The sequence below is a fragment of the Narcine bancroftii genome, chromosome 2 (genome assembly GCF_036971445.1).
Source record: "Narcine bancroftii isolate sNarBan1 chromosome 2, sNarBan1.hap1, whole genome shotgun sequence".
In the NCBI taxonomy this organism is placed as follows: Eukaryota; Metazoa; Chordata; class Chondrichthyes; order Torpediniformes; family Narcinidae; genus Narcine; species Narcine bancroftii.
This window is the reverse complement of record NC_091470.1, coordinates 339,149,066-339,176,811: the sequence shown is the minus strand read 5'-3', so window position 1 is coordinate 339,176,811 and position 27,746 is coordinate 339,149,066. Positions and strand designations below refer to the sequence as shown.

At 37.8% G+C, this 27,746-nt stretch overlaps 1 protein-coding gene across 7 annotated transcripts in view; it reads right to left on the bottom strand.

Annotated features, from left to right (window-relative positions):
- zc3h3 (zinc finger CCCH-type containing 3) overlaps positions 1-27,746 on the bottom strand; it is a 353,231-nt gene that overhangs the window by 230,515 nt on the left and 94,970 nt on the right. For all 7 annotated transcript variants that reach the window (XR_011352501.1, XM_069922187.1, XM_069922186.1 and 4 more), the window contains exon 4: positions 16,022-16,181. Coding sequence is in view for 6 of the 7 variants with exons in the window: in XM_069922187.1 (XP_069778288.1) it covers positions 16,022-16,181 (160 nt within the window). In the remaining variant the exon portion in view is untranslated. The remainder of the gene's footprint in view (positions 1-16,021; positions 16,182-27,746) is intronic.

Here is a 27,746-nt window from a genome sequence, read left to right as displayed (position 1 = left end):
TCATTATTAAAAATATAGAATTTTGTGACTTGATGAGGAATCAAATCAAGAAATATTTGGATACAAATACTAATTTGGTTGATGTTGGGTATAAGCCTGCCATCTGCTGGATATCATGACACCCACCATATATATATATATATCTTTGGCTTGGCTTCGCGGACGAAGATTTATGGAGGGGGTAAATGTCCACATCAGCTGCAGGCTCGTTTGTATATATATATATATATATATATATATTACCCTGTGTGTCAGTAGCCAGATTAGTCTAATAGAAGTAAAGGATGAGAAAGCATCACGTCTCCGAGTCTTAATTGTGTGAGTGCATACACAACAGTGGCAACGAGGATGGGATTCAAACCCTACGCATACTCCAAGCACCATCTGTGAGAAGGAAAACAACAGATGAAAAGTAGAAAACAACTACCTAACAATCCCAATAATTTTCCTCCAAAAGATCAAGGTGAAAGTGGGCAAGATGGTGGAGGGAAAGTTTGAGGAATTCAATGAAGTAGAAGAAAGTTGAGATAACTGCATAGAACGGTTTAACTACTATTGCATAGCCCACAATATTATGGAAGGTCCAATAAACAGCAAACTTGCTCTTTTCCTCAGTATTATGGACTTCAAAACATTTGTCCTCCTTTAAGAATTGTTGTCCCCAGATGATCCAGGGATGAATACATTCTAAGGAACCATTTAAGCCCTACACCACCAGTTATGGCAGAAAGGCAACAATTCTATGAAAGGAGACTGCGACAGTGTATATAGATATGTATTTGAGAGATAAATTGGGAAAGGTTTGTTAGATTAGGTCACATACAAACACTTTAAAACAGATCTTATTTAAAATACTGGAGCTCTGCCCCATGGTAGACATATCAGGGCCTCAGAGCTTTTGCAAGAAATTTGAAGAGTGCTCAAAAGACTTCACAAATGGATTGTTGTTTACAAAAGGCAACAAATGAAAGAGCATGTCAGAGCCGCTTCTGTCTGGAAGAGAGTTTGCTGTTCTAAGAAAGTCAGGTGGTTTTGCAAGCAGAGAGAGTGCAAAACAGGCTTTCTCTCAGAGAGAGAAATATATCACATGTACAGTGTTATAGCCAGCAGAAGCAGCTGGGACTGGAACAGGACAAGTTGGCAAGCTTATGAAACGTCCATTTGTAAGAAGGCCTGGTCAAAGCCCTTTTGGTTCATGCAAGAGGTGCGGACTGGCTGTCTAATGTTTTACTTGGTATAAGGGAAACAAAAAGGAACTCTGTGGTGACCTGAAAGAAAGAGGTTATCATCTGGAGAACCCTGAAGGGGCAAGTTTCGTCAGCAAGACACTGGAGTGGCTGATAGAAGTACATCAGTTGTGGATGTCCTCAAATAATACATCACTCTCTGAAAAACTGACAAGATCCTTCCTGAGCGGTAATGATTTACTTTGAAGCACCAAAGCCTGGTGAACTTTATAAATGTTAAAATTCTGTGCCCAGTATAAGAATTGCCTGCAACCCATGAACTTTGAGGAATGTGAAGTGAGATTGGAATTGTGAACCAAAGAACTTTTCTGAACTTATACACACATTACATACACATGCGCTTAGAGTTAGAAGGGGGTTAAGTTAGGTTAAGTAAGTTAATAGAGATAAGTTAAAGTTTGATTCTATTTTCATGTTTAAAGATAATTAAAAGCAACTTTTATTTAAGTAACCATTTGGGCTAGTAACAAGACAAGGACCAGGAGAAACAGTAAGTAAATACCTGTCATCGTTGCGCAAACTGGTGGAGAACTGCCATTTCAAGCAGTTTCTAAATAAGGCACTCCAAGACAGATTAGTGATGGGGTTGGTAAATCACCAAGCAAGGCAAAAATTATTAGGAATGGATCAAGACGTTACTTTACAATATAGATTGCATACAGAACTGCCTGCAGCTCTGAAATGGCAAATAAAAACTTGGATGTGGGTCAACCAGACCTACTGGGTGGGAGGTCTTCCCGCCAACAATGCTTCCGTTGTGGGAAATACAACCACCAACCAAAAAACTGCTTCTTCAAAAATTCTAAATGCAACCATTGCAAAACATAAGGACATATAAAAGGTTAAAGTCAGCTTCTAAAGCACAGGTGACCTGAAAATAAACAGGCAGCTAAAGTTAAACAATTGCAGAGAGAGAGAGGCAACCTAGCAATGATGATAATAACTGCCCAACGGCTGACCTTCAAGCTCCTGAAATTTCAGCTTCTGAAATATTTCACATCCGAGGAATAAACGGAGGAATCACAGCAATCTTTATACAGCTAAAAATAAATGGACACCCCCTGAAGATGGAGTTAGACACAGAGGCAGAGGTGTCCCTAATGCTGTTACATGTAAAGGAACACTTACTTCCATACCTCCCGGTAAAAACAACTGAAATAATTCTAAGATCTGTTTGGAAGGTTCAAGTACAATACAAACAACAGTAACCAAAAACACTCTCTACGTGGTAGATAACCAGGACCAGCATTTTTCAGAAGAAACTGGCTGCAACACAATTCCCCTAAACTGGCTGGAAATCAGTTCAATACTAAATGTAAACCACATGGACACCTCCCAGCCAGAACTTGACCAAATCCTCAACAACCACACAGTGGTTTTCCAACAAGAATTGGGGAAAATCAAGATGTTATAAATGAAGAATATGGAGAATTTTATAAGAGTTTGAACTTTTCTTTTCTTTTTTTTTCTTTTTTTTATATAAGGGGAGGGGAAGGGAATAAAAAGTTTATCTGATTGTTTTTCTAAGGGATGTTTTTGTTCTCTCGATGAATTATAAAGGAAACTTGGTATTAATGGAAATTCTGTATTTATGTATTATATGTAGTTGATATATGATTTTAATATTTGAACTTAGCTTTAAAGTGGATTTCATTTGTTAAATACATGTATTATGTTTGATTTAAATATATGTTTAAGGGTATTATTTTAGTATTGATATTTTTTTTGTTGTTAGTAATTTTTTTTGTTAAGTTTTATCCTTTTTTTTGTAAGTGGGGTTTTTTCTATTTTATTTACAACATTATTAATTAATTCTTCACTCTTTATTTTGGGGGGAGGGTCGGACTAATTTTAAATTAGATGATTAATGTGTTATAATTATTGGGGGGGTTAATTTGTGTAGTTTAATGATGTAGTATTCTAATTTTTATTATCTTATTTTTTATTATTTCTTTAAATGTAATTTTTATTTTATTCATGTCATAAAATTTTAAATAAAGTTTAAAAAAAAAGAATTGGGGAAAATCAAAGGTGTTCAAACCAAACTGCAATTAAAAGATAATGCAGAACCAAAATTCTTCAAAGCCAGAACAGTCCCATTTGCTATGAAAGGGAAAATTGAAGCTGAATTAAACAGACTAAAACATGAAGGCATATTAGACCCAATAAAATACAGTGATTGGGCAGCATCTATCGTACCCGCATGAAAAGCAAACGCTGAAATTCACATCTGCAGCGATTACAAAATCACCATCAATCCGTCACTCAAAATACCCGAACACCTCTTGCCCAAGGCAGAAGAATTGTTCCAAGCACTAAATGGAGGGCAATAATTCACAAAACTAGATTTGTCACAAGCATATCAACAAATAGAATTGGACAAAAAAAAAATCAAGAGAATATGTGACCATCAATCCCCATCTGGGACTATTCACCTACACACGGGCCTTACGGAACTTCAGCAGCACCTGTGAGTTTTCAAGCAACGATGGACAAATTACTACATGAACTCTCAGTTGGGGGTTACCTAGATGATACCATCATCACGGGCCGAAGTGACAGTGAACACTTACAAAACCTTGAAAAGGTTTTAACCAGACTACAACAGGCTAATATACGATTACGAAAGGACAAATGTGTCTTCATGTGCCCCACAGTAACGTACCTAGGGTTTACAATCGACAAAGGGATGCAAATTAATCCAGCAGGAACAAAAGCCATTTGCAAGGCCCCATACCCAACCAACAAATTGGAATTACAGTCTTTCCGAGGACTCGTTAATCACTACCAAAAACATATCCCTAATATGCCCGCTGAACCAATTACTCAAGAAAGATCAAATATGGTATTGGAACACAAAAACTAAAAACACAGTTGATCAACTAAAGGAAATACTAACATCAATATATAAGGTGCTGATTCACTATGACCCAAGTAAAGAGGTTACACTAGCCAAGGATGCTTCATCAGTAGGACTAGGAGCAGAACTATCCCAAATCACAGAAAAAGGTGAGCAACCAGTCACGTATGCTTCGCTAACATTAACCACAAGCGAACGCAATTACGCCTAACTAGAAAAAGAAGGATTGGCAATAATTTTGTGTAAAATAATTCCACAAACATCTTCACAGAAAAAAAATCACCCTGATCACAGACAACAAGTCTCTTAGTTTAATCCTGTGTCAACGCAAAAGTATACTAGTATTAGCTGCAGCCAGAGTTCAAAGATGGGCTATGCTACTAGCGGCGTATAACTATGATATAAAACATAAACCAGGAACACTCAACAGCCATGCAGATGCCTTATCACGCAAGCTACTACCTGAGACAGAACAATGAGAAGAAATCATTCAATGGACAGCAGAGGCAGCAACCATCAACCAAGAATAATTTCAACACTGCCCATTACAGCCCAGATGAATGCAAAGGAAATCCAAAAAGTAGCAACATTAAGCAAGATCCTATACTTCACCCTTAATGGGTGGCCCAAATCTGAAGTCATCCCAGAAGATCTAAAACCTTACCATACACGCCACCATGAACTATCAGTCGAAGAAGGATGTTTACTATGGGGTACCCGTACAATTATTCCAGCCAAATGTTATCAGACTATGCCACACCATCCGGAAATGGTACAAATAAAGGCACAGGCCTGGATGCATGTCTGGTGGCCCTCCATAGAGAGAGACATTGAAACAACAGAAAGAGAATGCAAAGTATGTCAGTCAAAAATGCCGCAAACCTAAGCTAACCCATGGAAATGACCATCCAGACCCTGGCATCGGATTTATGTAGAGTTCGCTGGACCAGTCATGGGTGAGACTTTCCTAATAGCTGTGGACACACACTCCAAATGGCCAGTAGTTTCATAGCAGATCCCACGATTGACGGTCTACGAGCTATTTTTGCCACTTATGGATTGCCTCATGAATTAGTTATGGACAATTGGCCTCAATTTACATCAGAACATTTTTTAAAGTTTATGCGCATCAACAGTATCAGAGATATTTTGTCCGCACCCTATCATCCAATGGGGAGGCAGAACGTTTTGTACAGGCATTCAAAAAAGCAATGAAAACCAAGAAACTTCTGAATGCCTCCTGGATACACAAAATCACAGATTTCCTATTGGGATACAGAAACACGCCGCATTCCACCACAAAAAGCAGCCCAGAAGAACTAATGTTTAGCTATCCTCAGTTCATACAGATCTGAGTCAAAAATTGCAAAAAAAAAAAGCATCGCCACAAACCTCACCAAGAATATTGGAAACGGGCAAGAGAGTTCTAGTACAAGATTTTAGACAACATAAAGTCCTATGGGTGGTAGGAGTAATTTTACAATAATTCAACCCTTTCTCATACTCTGTTCTAGTGGAACATAGGAACATAGGAAGTAGGAACAGGAGTAGGCCAAAAATTGCCCATCGAGCCTGTTTCCCCATTCAATATGATCATGGCTGACTGACCAATTACAAGCATTGACTGACACTAAGGTCTATGAACTGCCTCAGACTGAGTGAGGGGAGGGGGGGCAGAGACGGTCGCGGAGCCGAACAGTCCATGGAGGAGTCCAGTAACTGAGACACGCACCCAGGAGGGCAGCAAAGTCGGGCAGTCACCACCAACTCGACTGCCGACCCAACTATCTATGGGTCCCGAGCAAAGGCCAGCACATCAAACCACGCCAAGGTTTGAAAAGAGAATGAAGACCACCTGATCACTTTAAGGACTATATAACTTGATTATTATTAAATACTTTACCTTTTATAATTATAATTCCTCATGAGATGTATGCTAATCCTCACTTGTAGTACTGCACCGATGTAATTTTATTAGTTCGAAGGGGCCCAGTCAGCATTTACTGCATGGGGGGGTGGGGGGGTGGGGGTGGGGAAGACTGTTGGTATAAGCTCGCCCTCTGCTGGACATCATGACACCCACCAATTATATATATAACCCTGTGTGTCAGTAGCCAGGTTAATTTAATGAAGGATGAGAAAGCATCATGTCTCAGAGTCTTAATTGTGTGAGTGCATATACTGCAGTTGATAATAAATTTGTTTTATGAGATGCATTAAAAGCTTATTTAAGGGGCCAAATAATGTTATTCAACTAAAATTAAGAAAAAATTATCTTAAAGAAGTGGATAAATTAGAATAGAAAATAGCAATTTTTGAAAAAAATGACAAAAAGACCCATCTGAAAAAAAAGAGGTTGGAATTTATAAAAAAAATGCATTACAACTTAATATAGACATATATGACCAAGAAATTAATTGAAAGAACTAAACAAAAATATTATGGATTACAAGAACGAGCACATGAAGTATTAGCTTGGCAATTGAAAATGGAGCAAGCATCAAGAACTATTAATGCGGTTAAAAAGAATTCAAAAGTTACTTATAAGCCACAGGATAGAAATTATTCTTTTAAAGAGTATTATACGAAGTTATATACATCACAATCATTAAATAATGAAGGAGAAATTAATGGTTTTTTACAGAAGCTTCAACTTCCATCTTTGAATTACCAACTCAGAAGGATTTAGATTCTCCGTTTATGTTGAAAGAAGTTATTAAGGTTTTAAATTCTATGCAAAATGGTAAATCTCCAGGCAAAGGTGGTTTTACATCCGAATTTTATTTAAAAAATTTGAAGACTTATTAATGCCTTTATTAATGGAAGTATTAAAACAAGTGACTGAAACTTGTTCATTGCCAGAATCCTTTTCAAACACTATAATAACAGTACTACCTAAGAAAGATCTTCTTTGGCTTGGCTTCGCGGACGAAGATTTATGGAGGGGGTAAAAAGTCCACGTCAGCTGCAGGCTCGTTTGTGGCTGACAAGTCCGATGCGGGACAGGCAGACACGGTTGCAGTGGTTGCAGGGGAAAATTGGTTGGTTGGGGTTGGGTGTTGGGTTTTTCCTCCTTTGCCTTTTGTCAGTGAGGTGGGCTCTGCGGTCTTCTTCAAAGGAGGTTGCTGCCCGCCAAACTGTGAGGTGCCAAGATGCACGGTTTGAGGCGTTATCAGCCCACTGGCAGTGGTCAATGTGGCAGGCACCAAGGGATTTCTTTAGGCAGTCCTTGTACCTTTTCTTTGGTGCACATCTGTCACGGTGGCCAGTGGAGAGCTCGCCATATAACACGATCTTGGGAAGGCGATGGTCCTCCATTCTGGAGACGTGACCCATCCAGCGCAGCTGGATCTTCAGCAGCGTGGACTCGATGCTGTCGACCTCTGCCATCTCGAGTACTTCGATGTTAGGGATGAAAGCGCTCCAATGGATGTTGAGGATGGAGCGGAGACAACGCTGGTAGAAGCGTTCTAGGAGCCGTAGGTGGTGCCAGTAGAGGACCCATGATTCGGAGCCAAACAGGAGTGTGGGTATGACAACGGCTCTGTATACGCTTATCTTTGTGAGGTTTTTCAGTTGGTTGTTTTTCCAGACTCTTTTGTGTAGTCTTCCAAAGGCGCTATTTGCCTTGGCGAGTCTGTTGTCTATCTCATTGTCGATCCTTGCATCTGATGAAATGGTGCAGCCGAGATAGGTAAACTGGTTGACCGTTTTGAGTTTTGTGTGCCCGATGGAGATGTGGGGGGGCTGGTAGTGATTCACTAAACCCTGAGTCTTATAGACCTATATCATTATTAAATGTTGATTATAAGATTGTTGCCATTTGTCAAATAGATTGAATTAATATTTACCTGAGCTGGTTCATTTAGATCAGGGGTGTCAAACTCAAATTCACGGAGGGCCAAAATTAAAAACTTGGACTAAGTCGAGGGCCGAACTAAATATTTATTGAAAATTTTCAACAACATCTGCATGTTTTCTCTTCTTTCAACATATGTAATGTTAAACTTTTTCTTATTAAAATAAATGTTTAATAATAGTTTTGGATAAACTCTTTCATTGTCATTGTCATTGGCCCATTTCCTTTAGCGTCTGAAACCATGTACATGACGAGTCAATGAGGGATGATTAAAGCAGTGGTCTTCAAACTTTTTCTTTCCACCCACAGACCACCTTAAGCAATCCCTTACTAATCACAGAGCACCAATGGCACAGGGACGCGAGTGGAAAGAAAAAGGTTGAGAACTGTTGTATTGTGGTAACTCCACATCTAATTAGGTTAATTGTTAGGCAAGTGGTCAGAGAAGGACCCCCCCACCCCAAGAAAGGCTTAAATCACAGGAACAAAATAAGCTTCCGTCTCACTGCTCCCAATCTTACACACAGTCCTGATGTGGAATGTGGGGTCGCAGCTCCACGTTCACCCGAGTTCAGGTGTTGTCTGTGTGGAGTCTGTACGCTCTCCCCTTGTCTTGGACCAACAGGTCGGTCGCCTGACGAAGGCACCCGAACCCCCCGTTGAAACGCCGGCGTCCGGGGCGGTGGAGGAATTGGCTGAGAAGAGCGCGTTGCTCCCACCCCCCTCCCATGGTTGTAGAGGGATTAAACTGCGATCTCACGGCGCCGGGCTTGTCTCCAACAAAAGGAGCGGGAGGCAGGATCTGCGCACACGGAGCGAGGGGAAAGGCATTGCCAACGAGACGTTCGGTCCGGCGTCGCCGCTGAAGCGCAGACCCAGCGAGAATGGTCCCCAACTCCAGCCGCGTCTGTGTGTCCGGGAGCCGGGCGGGCTGAGTGCGGCACTCCGATCCCTGGGATTCGGGACTCTGAGATCCCTCCACACCTCCGGCGTCTTCATTTTCACCTTCAGTGTGCATGCGCTATACTGGCGCGGCGGCCAGCGGGCCAAATCTAATATATATTTAATATGATCTTGCGGGCCAAATATAATTATATCGCGGGCCAGAGTTTGACATGTGTGATTTGGATCAATCAGGATTTGTTAAAATAAGATATTCTGCTGATAATATAGCTAAATTAATTAGTCTAATTCATAGCACTCAGAAGAAATCAGAGTTAGCATTAGTTTGATCATTAGATGCCGAAAAGGCTTTTGATAGATTAGAATGGAACTATTTATTTAAGGTTTTGCATAAATTTCAATTTGGTCCAATATTTATACATTGGATTAAAGCTTTATTTAGAAACCTTTTGGCTAGAGTGGTTACTGACAGATCAGTTTCTTCTTTTTCATTAACAGATTGGGTAGACAAGAATGTCCTTTATCATTCACATTATTTGTTTTGGCAATCAATAAGGCAAGATTTAGTATTAAAGTTAATAAGAAGGCATATGATTAGTATGTTTGCACATGATGTATTGATTTATATAACAGATCATGAAAAATCTTTAATTTATTTATATAAAAAATTGCAATATGATGGGGAAATATCGGACTACAAAATTAATTGAAATAAAAGTGAAGTTACGCCGTTATTTGAAGGAGATTATGATCAAAATATACAAGTAGTTCAATTTAAGTGGACACAAAATCCAATTAGAATTGATAGAAATTTAGATAATTTGTACGTTAAATTACATAATGCTATTTAATAAAATTAGAGATGATTTAAATAGATGGAATTACTTACTTATTATTTTAATAGGTAGAGTGAACTGTATTAAAATGAATATTTTTCCAAGGATTCTATGTTTTTTTTCAATCTATTCCTTGTTGAATTCCTCAATTTTTTTAAAAGATCTTAATTCAATTGTAAGGAAATTTTTAAGGAAAGGAAAAATGAATAGGGTACCTTTGGAGAAATTAACTTTGAAATTTGAATTAAGTGGTTTACAACTTCCATTTACATAATTATTATAAAGCTGCGTAATTGAAATTTATTAATGGAATGTTTGATTTAAATAAACCTTCAATTTGGGCAATTGTTAGATAAAATTAATGAGAAATTTATGTCAGAATTTATTTATAAATGGAATTCAAAATTGCTAATCGGTAGAGACCCACCAATATTGAAGTACTTAATTGAAATATGGAATGAAATTGATAAGATAGGTGGAAAAGGAAAGAATTCAGCAAAAATGCCTTTATATCAAATAAACCTTTTTCTTTTAATGTCAATAATTAATTTTTGAAGATATGGAATAAATTAGGGATTAAAAAAGTTGAAGTTTGTTTTGAAGCAGAGAAGTTTCTATCTTTTAATTGGATGAAGGAAAAATTTCAAGTTCCTAGTAATACCTTTTTTTTGCTATTATCACGTAAAAACCTTTTTATTGGAAAAATTAGGCCACGGTTTAAAATTACCTTGACAATCTGCTTTACAATTATTACTTACTAAAGAGAAACAAATGTTTATTTCTGAAATGTATAAATTATTAAAATATAAAATGTCTAAGTTAAATGTTCATAAATCAAAATTAAAATGGGAATCTGACTTAAACAGGAAGATTATAAATGTAAGATGTAGATTAGTACAATATAATTTTCTACCTCAACTATATTTAACCCCTCAAAAATTAAAGAAATTTAATTTCCTCAGATCTGTGTTTTAGATGTGGTGAAGAGATCGGAGCTTTTTTTTCCATTTGATTTGGACCTGTTTTAAGGTTAAGACCTTTTGGGTACTGTAATGGATTATAAATATTTGGGAGAATTTTGGTTAGATTAGTGGGTTACATACATACACACATTTTAAAACAGATCTTATTTGAAAGACTAAAGAATTCATATTCAATAACATTGCAGGATATCTGGAGAATGTGATGCACATTTCACAAGTAGGTGATAATTGAACTGACGTCATAAAATGAATGACCATTGTTTTGAAGGAGACAAACTGGCTACAAGTACCTTTCTGCAAAGTGCTCACAGAAAGGTCACTCCTGGGTTTTGTTTATCTAAGACAATATTTTGACCAAGGAGAAGAACTCCTGTTGTTTGCTGAAGAAGGCGGAGGGGGGGGTGGTTTGCAAGTGAGAGAGTCACATGGGCTTCCTGGGAGTCTCTGTTTGAGAGAGAAAGAGAGAGAGACACACACACAAGTTAACAATCTCTCTCAGCTAGCGTGCGTGAGACACTGAAAAGAGACTGAACAGTCACAGCTGAAACAAGACAGGAAGAGTTGGTTGGAAACAGAAAGTTCAAAAGCAGTGGATGGCTGGAAGTATTATCTGTCTGATGTTTCTCTTAGAATAAGTGGAACAGAACGGAACTCTGTGGTGGCCTGAAAGAAAGAGGTTACCATCTGGAAAACCCTGATGGAGCAAGTTTCATCAGCAAGACATTGAGGTGACTAATGGTGCTACCTCAGTTGTGGAAATCCTGGAACAACAAATCTCTCACTGGAAACCCTACAAGAACCTTTCTGAGTAGTAAACATTTACCTTTCAAGCACCAAAGCTGGTGAACTTTATACATGTTACATTCTGTGCACAGTATAAGAATTGCCTGCATCCAAAGAGCCTGGAAGAAGAAGTGAGATTGAACTGTGAACTAAATAACTTTTCTTAAATTTACACACACATTACATACACATGTGCTTAGAATTAGAAGGGGGTTAATTTGGGTTAGTTAAGTATAGAGATAAGTTAAAGTTTGATTCTGTTTTCATGTTTAAAGTTGATTAAAAATAACTTTTGTTTTAAAAACCACTTGTCTTGGTGAATGTCTATTGCTGTTGGATTTTGGGGTCCTTTGGGCTCTTAACAGTACAAGTTAAATTATTTTTGGAGAAAGTATTAAAAGTGAGTCTTCTGTTTGATCCAATGTTATTAATTTGTTTGCCTTAGGATTAAGATTGACTATGTATCAAATTGAATTTCTATGCTTTGCTTTGGCTGTTTCTAAAAAATGTTTGGCCATCACCTGGAAATCTGATTTAGTTTTAGGAATGCAAAGATGGCATACTGAAATCAAATCCTGTATTCCTCTTGAAAATATAACACATAATTTGAAGGATAAATACCATTTTTTGTAAAAGTATGGAGCCCATAACTAAAATTTCTTGGTTTAAAGATTTAATTTCTCAATCCATTCTGGGGTGGTGTTTCGGTTTTCACAGCGAAATAGTTCAATGTTTTTTAAATGATGGTCTCCTTTCTTCTTTCTTAGTGGGTAGAAGGGGGAGGAGCATCAGTGTTAGTGGGGAGAGAACATGAGGTTGGGGGTTTTATTTAATTATATATTCTATATGAATGCATTACCACTGATGTTATAAGATTTAAAAATTATAAATAAAATACTCAAAAAAAAACCATGTCTCAAGGAAGAAAACGTCTTCAAATATCTGAAGGCTGAGGTTCAACTAAAGATTGACCAGACAGATGGTGAGTGCAAAGAACACAGGAAATCCATAACTACAACTATTGATTGCATGAGAAAATAAACAGAAGTCCAAAATTCATGTTACAAAATTGTGAAAAATGATACATAATAAAAATATGCTTATTTTTGTTTGGTCAGGTGCCTTGCTATTTGACATGTCTGTCCATCCATGCTTATTTTAATATTTTCAAATCAGTCCCCCTTATAACATACTGACTACTGCACTGCGCAATACCTCCGTACTGAAACAAGTAACTTCTTTAAATCACCATAATTCTTGGATTGGACAAGCATTAACTATATTAACACTCAAATCAGAATATAAATTGTGAGTCAAGTCGCACAAATTGAGTCAAGTCTTCATTGATAAATTGTGAGTCAAGTCGCACAAATTGAGGCAAGTCTTCATTGATAAATTGTGAGTCAAGTCGCACAAATTGAGTCAAGTCTTCATTGACAAATTGTGAGTCAAGTCGCACAAATTGAGTCAAGTCTTCATTGATAAATTGTGAGTCAAGTCGTACAAATTGAGTCAAGTCTTCATTGCTAAATTGTGAGTCAAGTCGCACAAATTGAGTCAAGTCTTCATTGATAAATTGTGAGTCAAGTCGCACAAATTGAGGCAAGTCTTCATTGATAAATTGTGAGTCAAGTCGTACAAATTGAGGCAAGTCTTCATTGATAAATTGTGAGTCAAGTCGCACAAATTGAGGCAAGTCTTCATTGATAAATTGTGAGTCAAGTCGCACAAATTGAGTCAAGTCTTCATTGACAAATTGTGAGTCAAGTCGCACAAATTGAGTCAAGTCTTCATTGATAAATTGTGAGTCAAGTCGCACAAATTGAGTCAAGTCTTCATTGATAAATTGTGAGTCAAGTCGCACAAATTGAGACAAGTCTTCATTGATAAATTGTGAGTCAAGTCGCACAAATTGAGGCAAGTCTTCATTGATAAATTGTGAGTCAAGTCGCACAAATTGAGTCAAGTCTTCATTGATAAATTGTGAGTCAAGTCGCACAAATTGAGGCAAGTCTTCATTGATAAATTGTGAGTCAAGTCGCACAAATGGAGTCAAGTCTTCATTGATAAATTGTGAGTCAAGTTGCACAAATGGAGTCAAGTCTTCATTGACAAATTGTGAGTCAAGTCACACAAATGGAGTCAAGTCTTCATTGATAAATTGTGAATCAAGTCGCACAAATGGAGACGTCTTCATTTTGATGAACAAAAAAACCAACTGTTGAAGTAACTGACCTGGTCAGACAGTATTTGCTGAAACAAAGGCACAGTCAACATTTCAGATTTATTGTCAGAGTATATACCTGACATCATATATAACCCTGAGATTCTTTTTTTTACTGTGGGCAAGGTAGAATTACTACTTATTGGCAGTGTAAAAAATGTACACCATAAACAAATAATGAACTGTAAATAGATAACAAATGTAACAAACTGACTGTACAATGCAGAGAATAAAAAAAATAAAGTGCTTAAGTAAGAGTCCTGAAATGAGGCCCTGATTAAATTTGTTGTTGAGGCGTCAGATGATGGTGGGGTAGCAGTTGTTGCTGAACATGGTGGTGTAAATCTTGTGGCACCTCTCCCTCTTTCCCAATGGCAACAGCAAGAACAGAGCATGTGCTGGGTGGTGTGGATCATTGATGATTGCTGATGCTCTCTGAAAGCTGCATTCCTTGTACATGTTCTCAATAGTGGGGAGGGTTTTGTGATGTCCTAGACTGTATCCACTATTTTTTGGAGGACTTTACGCTCAGGGGTATTGGCCAGACCAGACCATATGCAGCCGGTAGGCACACTTTCCACCACAGATCTGTAGAAATTTGCCAGGATTTCTTGTGTCATATCAAATCTCCTGAGGTAGTAGAGGAGCTGAAGTGCTTTCTTCAGTATGTCATTTGTGAGTTGAGTCCAGGAAAGATCCTCCAAGATAGTGATTCCCAAGAATTTAAATTTGCTCACCCTCTCCACCTCTGATATCCCAATGATCATTGGATTATACACCTCTGGCTTTCTCTTCCTGAAGTCAACAATCAGTTCCTTGATTTTGGTGACAATGAGTGAAAGGTTGTTGTTGGAGCACCATCAGCCAAATTTTCAATCTCCGCACTGCCTGCTGATTCATCACCCTTCTTTATACAATCCATCACCATGGTATTTCCGGCAAATTTGTAGGTGGTATTATTATTGTACCAAGCTACACATTCATAGGTGTAAAGTAGTAGAACTGAGACCTAAGAATTCAGCCCTATGGTGCTCCAGTACTGATGGAGATTGTGGAGGAGGTGTTCTTACCAATCGTCACTGATTGTGGTCTGGAGGCGAGTAAATCATGATCCAATTACTCAGTGGGATGCTGAGTCCCAGATCTTGGAGTTTGCTGATCAGTTTTCAGGGATGATGGTGTTAAATGTCGAACTGTAGTTGATAAAGAGCATCCTAATGAATGCATCTTTGCTGTCCAGGTGTTCCAGGGTTTTGTGATGAGCCAGTAAGATGGCATCTGCCACAGACCCATTGCTACAATAGGAGAACGGGAACGTATCCATGTTGCTACTCAGACAGGAGCTGATATGCTTCAACACCAGTCTTTCAAAACACTTCATCATTTTGAAACTTTGCAAGATTTCTGCTGCAGGATCCCAACCCAAAATGTCAACCTCCTTTTGCTTCCCCAGATGCTGTCTTACCTACTGAGTTCCTCCAGGTTTGCACCATCTGCAGTCTTGTGTCTCCATTAAGCCATTTTGATCGAGTTACATAATGCACCAGTATATAAAACTGGAACATATCTAATGAGTTCAAAGTATTATAAAACAAAACCAAATGATTTAAAGTTAACAAGAAACATTATTTAGAACCAGAAAAAATTACATCTAATTAGCAGGCAATAAAAGGTTCAAGAGCTACAATTATAATGAGGGACTTGGAATTTATAATCCACATATAACTTTCATGGAAGCAACAACACACTTGCCATTTCTGTGCAATCGCATTGCTAGGGTTATTTTCAAGCAGACATTGAAAAAACAGAGTGCTCACCACACTATTTAAAATAGACAAATAAAAACCAGGAAGAATCACGAGTTGAAAGAGTTTCACACAAGAATATTTTATTTACAAAATATCAACATTTCTTTAACTGACCAAAGTCTATTAATTGAAATGTTATTGCAGATACCGAATAGTGCCTAAAACTGTTTATTTGGTACAGCTAAATAGCTCTAATATTTCGAGCAAAACTTCAAGGATTTGATGTACAAGTCATTTTGATGGCTTTCTGCAATTAAGAACTAAGACTTTCAAAGGAAGTTTGATTAAACTGAAACAATGCAGTTGCATGGGTGTCAGAGGAGGCCATTGCTGGCCTGACACAAAGCAAATAAAAATCAGCTGGAGATCTTACATCCTTATTGCCACTGACACCCTCCACTCAAAATTTGTACGTGCAAATTCGGCAGACAATTAAGCATTTAAGTTCCCAACTTACAGGACAATGAACCAGCATCTGATGAATCATGTACACAGTTAATTTTGAAACACAAGATTACCTCAAACAGGAGCTGTTGACCTTTTTAGTCTTGGAAGAAATACCACACGAGGCAGCTGACAAAGAACTATTCCAGCTTGCATTCTTCTTCACTATTTTGTATCTCGTATTGATTAATCTGTTGCTTGAAGAATTTTTCCCTGAGAATGAGGAACTTACTCCTGCATCAACATGGAAATAAATAAATAGCATCACTTAGGCACATTGAGTAATGAAGACAAATTACCTTAAAAAATCCTCCCTTTCCATGGCTATGGAGCAAGGTGGGAACAGTAATGAGCTTGTTTAACCTTGCAGTACCCATACAATAAGTCTCAAATTTCAATAACCAATCAAACAAGACACTGGATCATTAGACTAACATTTTCAGGAATTATGGAAAGAAATTTATAAAAGCCCTAATTATTGCTTTAATATGTGATATTATCAGGATTTTACTAAGAGGAGCCAACAGCTTTGTCAGACATATCTAAATCACTCATTAGAATGTTACATATGCTCAAGAACAACTTCATATTGGAATGTTAAAGTAATTGCTTCAATGCACTCCACTAGGGAATATTATGGAGATGAGCAATTTTAAAAATTGTTAAGCCATCAGTCAAAATAGATTAGCAACCACTTGAGGAATAGGAGTTAGTCGAGATTAAAGTTATGTGGAACAGATTGAAGAAATTTGCTAAAAATGCAAGACTAATAGTCAGCCTAGAAATAAAAATAGCAGATATGACTGCTTCAGTAGAATGTGCGCTGAGACAGGGATAGAGTACGATGACATGATGTAAATGGCATGGAGAGTTTTAGAGAAGATCTAAAATGCAGCTTGGGGTCAAATATGACATCAATTCCATTTTAGGCGATAGCTAGGGAGATAATAGTATCAGTCACTGGGAAACAGGACATTGATGCAGACTCAAGACGCTGGATTTGATTTTCCCAAAATTCATATTAAAGTTCATTTCTCTACATCCAGATTTAATGTCAAACAAGCATCTTCATTATTTTCAAATGCTGAAGGTTGTAGATTCTTATTTGCTGAGTATGTTCAAGGCTAAAGCATTTCAGAAAACACAAAGAGAATACAAAGCTGAAAATATCAGGAAAGAAAATTATTAAATTCAGCATCTAGTTGTTGAGTGCAACTAGTTTGAGGTTCCATATGGTCTACAATTTCTTATGCACATTTTCAAAGGATTAGAATTTAGAAAGGAGGTGTGGCACATTAATCAGAAGGCAAAAAAAGGTGCAAGATTTGGCAACTTAGGCCTCACACTGTCTTCTGTATCAGTTCCACCTAGGCCTAATATTTCAAAAATTTAAGGATCTTGAGAAATTCTCGATAAAAAGAGAAAGTGTGAGAAGAGATCAATAGTAGTGATTCTCTGGTGACACATTAGTGCAGTACTGGCATTAAAATTGACTTCTCCGTTTTCTGTTAGCCCTCCCACCACACCATCTTTCATTATTTTGCCTTTCCTCAAGCTCTGTCTTTCTCTTCTCTTTCCCTTTGTCTTTTTTCACAGAACCCCCTCTCCCAATGAATCTTCACCTTTCCTCTCTCCTATCCTCTTATATCCATACTCCTTCCCCCTTCTATGTAGGCTACTTAGCCTTTTTACACTGCCGTGTACAAGAGGCTTAATTGCCAATTTACCCAGTTACCTACCCGGAAATCGTGCAGCGTGAAAAGGTCGGACTGGGCAGGACCAGTCAAAATTGACCAGGCTCTGAGACCTAGGTCAGGGGTAGTCTCGGAGCCTGGCCAAGTTCACCCGCAACGTCCTTCTGATAGAGTGAAAACACAAATGGCTTACCAGGTAAGCTTCGTGACATCAGCGCCTGTGTGCGTGTGTCACATGAAACCCGACTGATTGACAAGCCTCTGTGACTTCAGATAAATGAGAAAATCATACATAATTCCCAGAAATAATTCAACATTCCTTATTCTTAAAGAAGTGAACTTTAAGTTTATTGATTATGTCTTTATTAGTAAGAATGGTCACCACATTTCTTTAAAACTTCAGATCATCCTGTACTTGAAAACTGACTAATTTTAGGGGCAAAGTGACGACCATAACAGTTCACTAAAATCATTTATTTATATATGTGTATTTCAAGAGCAGATTTATGCATGTGCACTTGAATACATTTTGAACTCAAGCCACTGGAACCATCTGACATGCTGGCCTGTGGATTGGATTTCAAGCTTGTGATCAGTGAAAAGACTATTAGTTTGTATTGAGTTTGAAAAAACGAGAGCGACCATTGCACTTTGGAGAATGTCCAGCACAGAACTTGAGGGGAGCTCACTAAACGACAGCTAATGTATCAATAGTAGAATGTTAAAATCTTTTCCTCACACAGATTCACCTTCTTGTGGTGAAAATCGGTATTAATTCAACTTCAAATGTTAAAAAGTGAAAATAGAATCTTCACCACAAATTATTTAAAATTAAAGAATTACCATTTAACTTAAATGATGCTGGTTAAATTTTAAAAAGCTGACTACATGATTTCTGTGGTATATTTCGATTAACCCCTGTTGCTACATAGCGACTGATTGGAAACACAATCAACAAGATGAACCTTAAACTATTAATGTTTCCAAACATTAGGGCATGTCTCCAATTTGTCCCTCTGCATAGATGATTGACACTTATGATAATCTCAACAAAGATCCAAGATAAGCTTTGTCACTGGAGATAAATTTTCGCTAATATGGACATAAATCAGCACTTTCCATAAAACAACATGAGGTCTTTTTCATAAACAAAATATTCAACACTCTATTTAAACTGATAGCAGAGGTACTGCAGCAGTCTTGGAGGAGTGAGGGATTCCCCTGAGGGACTTCCTGTGAGTGTGTAACGAGTCATTCACGATGTCATCACTGGGGGCGGGACCCTCCTTAAAATGCCCATTTGCCGATTTTGCAAGTATGTAAGGCTCGAGAGGTGCAGGCCTTCCTGGAACTTTACCCGGGTCCTACGATGGTCGCCTAGATTCGGCAGTCTGCTTTTGAGGAAGGACTCAGGCTGAAACTACAGTAATAGCTTTACCTGCTACGGACACTGTGAGACCTGCAGAGTTCCTTCAGCATTTCCGTTTTTACTGGTTAGGTGTAGCTTTATTCTACACAATGATGGAGAACCATAGATTATGTGTCGAACTGCATCCAAGGCTGAAGAAAGGCAAAAGGGGATTGATTTCCTTAATTGAACAAGGTGTCATTAAAAACAATGAAAAGAGTTGTTTCAGCACTTGTCAAAGGTTAAAATCTGACTGACAAGATTCACACAGGAATTTGAGGAATCAAGAGACTATGTTTGAGGGACTACAACATGATCTAGGAGGGAAAAAGAGGATAGAATATGAACTGGCAGTTTGTAAAACTAAGAGGCACATAAAAGGCTTGTTATAGAAACGAATACATGCAACACTTCTGTATTTATACAGCATCAGTCTCCTTTCCAGACCTCTAAAACATGGTACATGATGGAAACTAGCAAACAGTTCTCTTCTGACACTAGATCTCAGAGTGGAGAGAGAAATCCTCATTGGCAATGTGCGGCACTCCCTCTGTAGTAGCACATCTTTATTTGACTATTGTTTGTTATAAAAGATTCCAATTCCACAATGGCACATATCACTCTAATCAAGTGTTCACATTTTTATTACAAGTAATATTTAGAGCTCCCGTTATCAGTCGAGAACACACCACAGGCCACTGAGGTCAGGGCTAATGACTAATCGATCTCATTAGATTCTCCTAATTAAGAACATTATTGTAACAAGAGAGGAAGAGCAATGCTGTGTTATTTGAATATGTTATGAACACAATTCATCACTGGAAGAAAAAAAATGTGGTTCATAGGCAATGTAAAAACTGCTGAAGCTGCAAACTAAAAGCTGTACCAAATGTTGAGGCTTTTTTGCTTATCAAGTTGCATTGCTGTTACTGCCACACAGTGCAATCACTGTGTTAAATGCATACAGAAATCACAATCCTGGTGTTGGGATTAAGCAATCTATGTCCCAATATCTGCATCTGGGAATGATGATGGTGTAATGCACCCAAAATATCACTATTTGAACAAGTCAAATGATGAGAAGAGGAAAGGCAGAAGAAATTGTTTCACTCACATACAATTGGAGATCAATGAGCTCCATCAATAATGAGGTGATAATTGGGTCCGTTTCCAATGGGAAGATGCATAAATGGAAGTGTGCAAGGATTGAGTGGTGAAGGGGCAACATGGGAACGCCTATATATGCTATTTATTTTTTAAACTCCAGTGTCAGCTACCTTTTTCAGTAGCTGTAAATACAGAACTTGTGTATGCATTGGTGAGCAGGAACATTTTCCTATTCTCAAACACTTCTGCAAGTAATACAACATAAATGACTTCTACCAAATTGTTGGAATAAATTGATTCACTTAAGTGAATTCAAAACAGTTAAAGCAACACAAAAGTGGAAGGTAATAGCATATTAAAATGATAGATAAAGGAACTAGGGCACAGAAAAGAAGATATAAATAATGGCCTCTTTTTGCTGTAGGAGATAGTTTCCACCATTCTAAAGGTGCACTCTGAAATTGCCTTATTCTGTCTCAGGGGTTTGCAGCATAAAACTATCCACAACTTGGCAAGCTGTGACATGGCCATTAAGTTTTAAGTTTATGTTTATTTGTTCACAAAATACTGAGAACAGACTAACAGGTTATCTCTAACATGTACTATATGTAAAAAGCATATAGTACAAGAAAAACAAAGATCAATTAGCATCAAACAAGGGCAACTTGATAGCACTGTTATGGGATACATTCAAGAGTCTGATACCTGTTAGTTAGCAAGTTAGTACATGCTTCCACACTCTTAAACATCTCCCATATGGGAGGAGGAAGTAGAAACTGTATCCGTGGATTGCTGAGTCCTTTCCTAAGGAGTGGGTGATGTAGATATAAAGTTTGCTTTCTGTTCCGAGTTGCATTCACTTTCTTCTGCGGCTTCATTTGATGTTGAGCCGAGCACCTCCCACACCACGTTGTGATGCTTCTAGCAAACATAGTTCCATGGTGCATCTAAAAGTTGAGGGTCAGGGGGGCATGCCAAACTTTTTTAATCTTCTGGTCCCAGATCTAGTCATTGGAGATGTTAACAATGTTTTGTAAAAAAAAATGTAATACTTTATTTTTGTGCACTATCAGTTTATTAAATGCAAAACATTATTCACTTTTTAATGGGTTTCAAGGATTCTGCACATGAACTCTAAGGTCTTTTATTTCTCAATTAAATGCTCACCCTCATGACTTTGAACTTGCTGAAAGCAACAATACTCACTTGCCTAAACCATCCATGTGCAAGATAATGTGCAACATGGTGCAGTCTGAAACTCCCTCCCAGACTTTGTACTCAGAGCCTACCTGTGTCTGCACATACATGGGACAGATGGAAAGGCTCATTTTGCTCAGGGTTCAGCAATGTGCTGGGACAGTGACTTGGATAGCCTTGAGAAAGTGACATCCCCAAAATCACTGTGTGTTGGCCATAATAATATTTTAATGAGTCTGCCATTGAGAGAGATTTTAAAATAGAGACTAAATTTCACAAAAACAAAAATGATTTAAAATATTAAAGTAAATAATAAAATTAAGAACCAATATCTTATTTTTACCCGTTGCTTTCCAAGTCCCTACAGAAACTAATAGGGTAGTAAATTAATCCTACTACTGAAGACCGCATGCACATTAGTGGAAGCACAAATTTGCAGATCTGGCCTTCTCAGTTTGTATGTATTCCAAACAGGCACACAACTGGATAAACTTTTTCAGTCCATAGATTAAAGAGTTAAATTCACAGAAAGCTGACATCTAGTCCACCAGCTTGCCATTAATACAGTAACACATTTCCAGTGCATAGAGATGATAAATAGGTGCTGTCAAAAATCCATGTACAGTACAGCACAGAACCCATGCAACTCGGCTGTTCAATTCTCCTTTCTCTTTTACGCCACTTAATGGCAATGTAGTTGGATGAGACAAAGCCACTTGGAGCACCTGTCAGAGGCCTATTAAAGCAAAGATTGAGATCCTGCTACATTCAAACGTACTAAAGCAATGCAAAGAGTCTGGTTTTTGAACATTATTGCTGGAGATCAATCGATCGGCCTCTGTCATTTTACCTAGCTGCACAAAATGGAAGTGCTTTGCAGTCTGACAGCTGCAATAGATTATATTGCAATGCTTTTGTGGGTGGTGAAAATGGCTACTACAAAACTAAAATCGAATAACAGCAAACATCATGCTGACATCATAATTGTTTGACTGAACTATGGCTGGCCATTGGTTAATGCAACAGCTTTCCAAACCACTTTTTGTTGTACTTGTTCACTTTTCATATATTGTCTTTGTTGCTGTGTAGTTACCAGTCAGTATGTCAGATGCAATGTGTAAATTCATAATCACAAGAAGCTATATGCTTTTTACATGCCTGAAATCCACCATGTGAAACTTTTCAAGTGTCTGATGGTAGTCATCACCATTTGTCTCTCATTTCCATCATGATGTCTTGACAAGTCTCAGTAAGTTGTTGGAAGAAAACACAAATCAAACAAACCACAGCTGTTTAGGTCAGAAGATTATTTGGTAAAGTTTATATTGTTATTTTTCATCATTTCCAAAAACAGTGAACTCTAGTATTTTCACCAAAGCACTGACAAAGCATGTAGTCACTGACTAAGATTGACTTGAATGCCTTTTCAATTGCATGAACTGTTATTTTTCTCTGCATTAAACGTATTCATCAAAAGTTCTAGGCTGGAAAAATATCAAGCCTCAACAGTGTGATGGAGATGAATTAACATCACTACATGTAGTTATTAACCCAGCAGGGATTTCAGAGCTCCCGCTGCTTTAACTATCTGTTGTCAATTACACTTATTTGAAGTAGCAAGATAAGCAACTTCAGAATTTTTCCTTCCCCTGTTTAAAGACCAAGTAGCTGGTGTACAGAGTAGATGCAAGTGAAAACATTCCATGTCAAATTTGTGTGCAATATTTATTTTATTACTGATCAAATAAATTAGAATAGGACCAGGCTACTTAGCTCCTTAAGCCTGCTTTGCCATTTCCGACAATAGCATCTGATTTGTGTTCGACCCCAATTCTGCATTTTTGTTGACCTCAGCATTTTTAGCACTTGCTCATCAAGAATCTAACTAAATCTTCCTTAAAAATATACAGACTCTTCTTCCACTGCCTTTTCAGGAAGAGAGTTCCAAAGATTCTCAATCTTCAGAGAGAAAAAAATCTCATCTCTCTATTAAATGGATGAGTCCTTATTTTTAAACAGAGAAACCCCCCTCCCCCCAGTTATTGATTCACATCTCATTCAGAAACTTCAGAAACTGGTGCTTAAATTTATTCCCCTCTTATTCTTCCAAACATCTGCAATACAAACCTTGATGGTCTAATGATTTCTCATCAGAGTGTGGCACGTTTAGCTTAGTGGTTAGCGCAACACTGTTATAACACCAGCATTCAGGGTTTGAATCTGTAAGGAGTTTGTTCTCCCAGTGTCTGTGTGCTCCATTTTATTCCCACTGTTTCAAAATGTACTAGGGGTGTAGGTCAATTGGGTATAATTGGGTAGCACGGGCTTGTGGGGCAAAGGGGCCTGTTACCATGCTGTATGCCTAAATTAAAATTAAATAATCTACCCATTCCAGTTATTAATCTGGTAAATCTCTGAAATGTTTCCAGTGCATTTAGTCTTCATTAAATAAAAGATTAATCTCTGGATGGAGTCTTACCAATGCTTATATAATTGAAGTAAAATTCCCTCCCTACTTTTATATCCACTTCCATGAGCAATAAATAAGAACGTTCTGTTGGCTTTCCTAATTACTTGCTGCCATCTGTAAACTAGCCTTTTTGTGAATCACGGACTGGGACACCATCATCAATAAACTTAGATAAAGGGTTTTCTACTCAGTCATCTGTGTTGTTAATAAATATAGTGAACAGTTGAAAGCTTAACATAAATCCCAATAGATTACCACGAGTCTTAACTTGCCAATTAGAGGACCTGCTTATTATCCCTTCTCATTTCCTGCTGTTCAGCCAATTTCCTAATCAGGTCAATAAACTGCACTGAACTCTGTGAGGTTCAAGTTTAACTATTGCCTTTTATGTGGGATTTTATTGAATGCCTTTTGAAAGTTCAAATAAATAACATCCAAAGATGCTCCCTGACTAGTATTTAAATTGCTTCTTTCAAAAAAAAAATCATCTGACAAGAACTGCCTTTCACAAATCCAAGTTGCTTTTTAGATTAGTTAGAGCCTGGGATCGTCTCATTTTCTAGCATTTAGTCCATATCTTTTCACGTCCTTCCTATCCATTGATCTACCTAAATGTCTTTTTTGTCTTTTTATTGTAATTGTAACTCCTTCTATAGCTTCATCAAGCTAGTTTGTTTCATATATGGGCTACACCTAGTGAAAATTTTGCCCTTCAGGTCTCTCTTAAATCTCACCTCATCTTAAATAGGAGGTGTCTTGCTCTAGAATCATCGACCTTACAGAGGTATTTACAGAATATTCACATTGTCCATGGGCCTCTTAATTTTATACACCACTAAAAAGTTAGACCTCAGCCTCCAACTCCCAAGGAAATAAAGACCCACCTTATAACCTATTGCCAGTCCGTTATCTTCTCTGCATCCTTTCCAACTTTCCAATACCTTGTGGAAATGTCATAAGGTCTCAGCTTTTGCACTCATTTTCTTGCCCATGATGGCAAGCATGCCAAATGCCCACTTCACCACCCATGTTCACCCAAGTCGCTACTTGTATAGAACTCTGTAGCTGTACTCTTGCTCATACCTTGGAGAAGGGCTCAAGCCTGAAACGTCAATTTTGTATTTTTACCTTTAAGGACACTGAGCTTCTCCAGCATTCTATGTTCTTATTACTCTTGTGTCTCTGTTCCACAACACTGTCCTGGACCCTGCTATTTACTGTGTACCTAGATATTCTTCTTCACTGTCCATTATACCATCAATTTTGGTATCATCTGCAAATTAACTAACAAGTCAATTACATTGCATCCATATCATTAACATATCGTTTACCACTGGCATTCCAGTTAATTGGCTGTGTAGTATCCTGTGATAGGAAGTCATTTGTGCTATTCCCACTGGGCCACTGACTTCTTTTCCACTGACCACACTAATCCTTGGGGATTGGCGAGTCTACCTTCAAATGGAATAGAATGGATGGAAGTTGTCATTTTTTTACTGATTTAATCAGCACACCAGCGTCAACTGATGCCGGGGATATGAGTGAGGGTAGAGGCAGTCAATCCCCAGCGTGATTTGACGTCATTTGAAGCCAGTGTGCTGATTGTTTTCCTTTTCCACTGAACCCTTAACCAGTTAATTCCTGGGACAACTTACCATTGGAAAAAGGGTTATAGGTACAAACAACAGTGGAGACAGCACCATCCCCTCTGGCATACCACTCTACAAAAGCCTCCAATCAGAAAAGCAACCTTCAACTGCAAAACCTCTGTCTCTTCCACTATGCCAGTTTGAATCCAATTGACCAACTCAATTTATATTCCATGTTCTACCTTCCGGATTAATTTGCCTTGCGGAACTTTGTCAAAAACCTTGCTAATTATAAATGATACACACGTACATCCATTGCCCTCCTCTCATCAATCCCTTTGGTAAACTCTTCAAAAAAAGTGATGAGAAAATTTTCAAGTTGTTCTACCGCTCCATATAGTCTTTTCTAATTTCCCAACCATAGATGTTAGGCTGACAGAATTGTCTGGTTTCTCCTTCTGTCAAGTTTAAGCAGAATTTTATTTGTCCCAGTACATTTGTAAGTGAGTGTGAGAGAGAGAGAGAGAGAGAGAGAGAGAGAGAGAGAGAGAAAGAGAGAGTGTATGCACATATATAGAGTATACATATACATGCACACACACATATACTGCATGAGTGTGTGCATGTATGTATATACACACACAAAAATACTATATACATAACACAAATATATATAGATTTATGTGTATAGGTATATATGTATTTTTGTGTGTGAATATATAGATATATTTTTGTGTGCATTTATATATATTTGTGTATATATACATATAAACATACATTTGTGTGTGCGTATACATGTGTGTATATGTGCACATATATATGTGTATATATGCATATACAATATTCCCTTTGATAAATCTTATGTAGTTGGAGTAAAAATGACAGGTGCTGGATAAGTCATCTGGTAGCAACTTGCCAACAATGTAAAACCTCAAAGATCAACCAGTGAGGCACTCTATATTTTATGGCAAGAGCTACTCGAAACTTGCTTTGTACAGAGATCAGGGAAACGTTAGAAATTACTAAAATAGAAACAAGCAGTGAGCGTTTGCAGACTTGAGTCTCTCTGTACTGCCCTTAACTGCTAACTTTAATTTTTGTGCTTATGTCTCTGGAGAGGTCAGAGCTGACAAACTATCAATCAGGATGCACTGCTATCAACTAAGCCATAACTGATCACCTTTAGGAAGTCTGTTACAATCTAATAATAAAATAAGAAACACAGAATTGTAAAAATTACATCCTAATAATTGTAACTGATTGGTAAAATCATAAATGCAATGAGTGTATCCTCACCTAATATACTGTGACAGATTATGTTGTGTTTTGTATTGTATATAGATATGTTTTTTTTAGTGTAAGTCACATACAAACACTTTAAAACACATCTTATTTAAAATACTGGAGCTCTGCTCATGCTAGACAGCCCGGCACCAAGAGCCTTTGCAAAAGCGTTGGAGAGTGTCCAAGAGACTTCACTAATGGATTTTTGTTTACAAAATGGCAACAGATGAAAGAACCTGTCAGAGTGACAGGCTGTCTGGAGTGGAACTTGCTGTTCTAAGAGGGTCACGTCGTTTGAGAGTTCTGCAGTTTTACAGTCAACAGCAGCAGCTGAACAGGACAAGCTGGCAAGCTTGTGGAAAACCCCATTTGGAAGATGGATTGTGAGTGCTTAGTTCAGCCTGGTCAAAGCCCTTGTGGTTCATGCAAGAGGAGAGGACTGGCTCCTAATGTTTCACTTGAAATAGAGAAACAAAAAGGAACTCTGTGGTGACCTGAAAGAAAGAGGTTATCATCTGGAGAACCCTGATGGGGCAAATTTCTTCAGCAAGACACTGAAGTGGCTGGTTACAAGAATCAGTTGTGGATGTCCAGCAACCAATACATCTCTCTCTCAAAACCGACAAGAACCTTCAAGAGTGGTAACCATTTACCTTTCAAGCACCAAAGCCTGGTGAACTTCATAAATCTAAATTCAGTGCACAATATAAGAATTGCCTGCGACCAGTGAACTTGGCGGAATGAGAAGGGAGATTGTACTGTGAATCAAAGAACTTTTCTGAACTTATACACACATTACATACACATGCGCTTAGAGTTAGAAGGGGGTTAAGTTAGGTTAGTTAAGTTAATAGTGATAAGTTAAAGTGGGATTCTATTTTCATGTTTAAAGAATATTAAAAGCAACTTTTGTTTAAGTAACCATTTGTCTTGATGAATATCTATTGCTGCTGGGTTTTGAGGTCCTCTGGGCTCATAACAATACACACATGTATTTGTATTTTCAGAATGAGTTCCGTTTATTTACATAGAAACACAGAAACAAAGAAG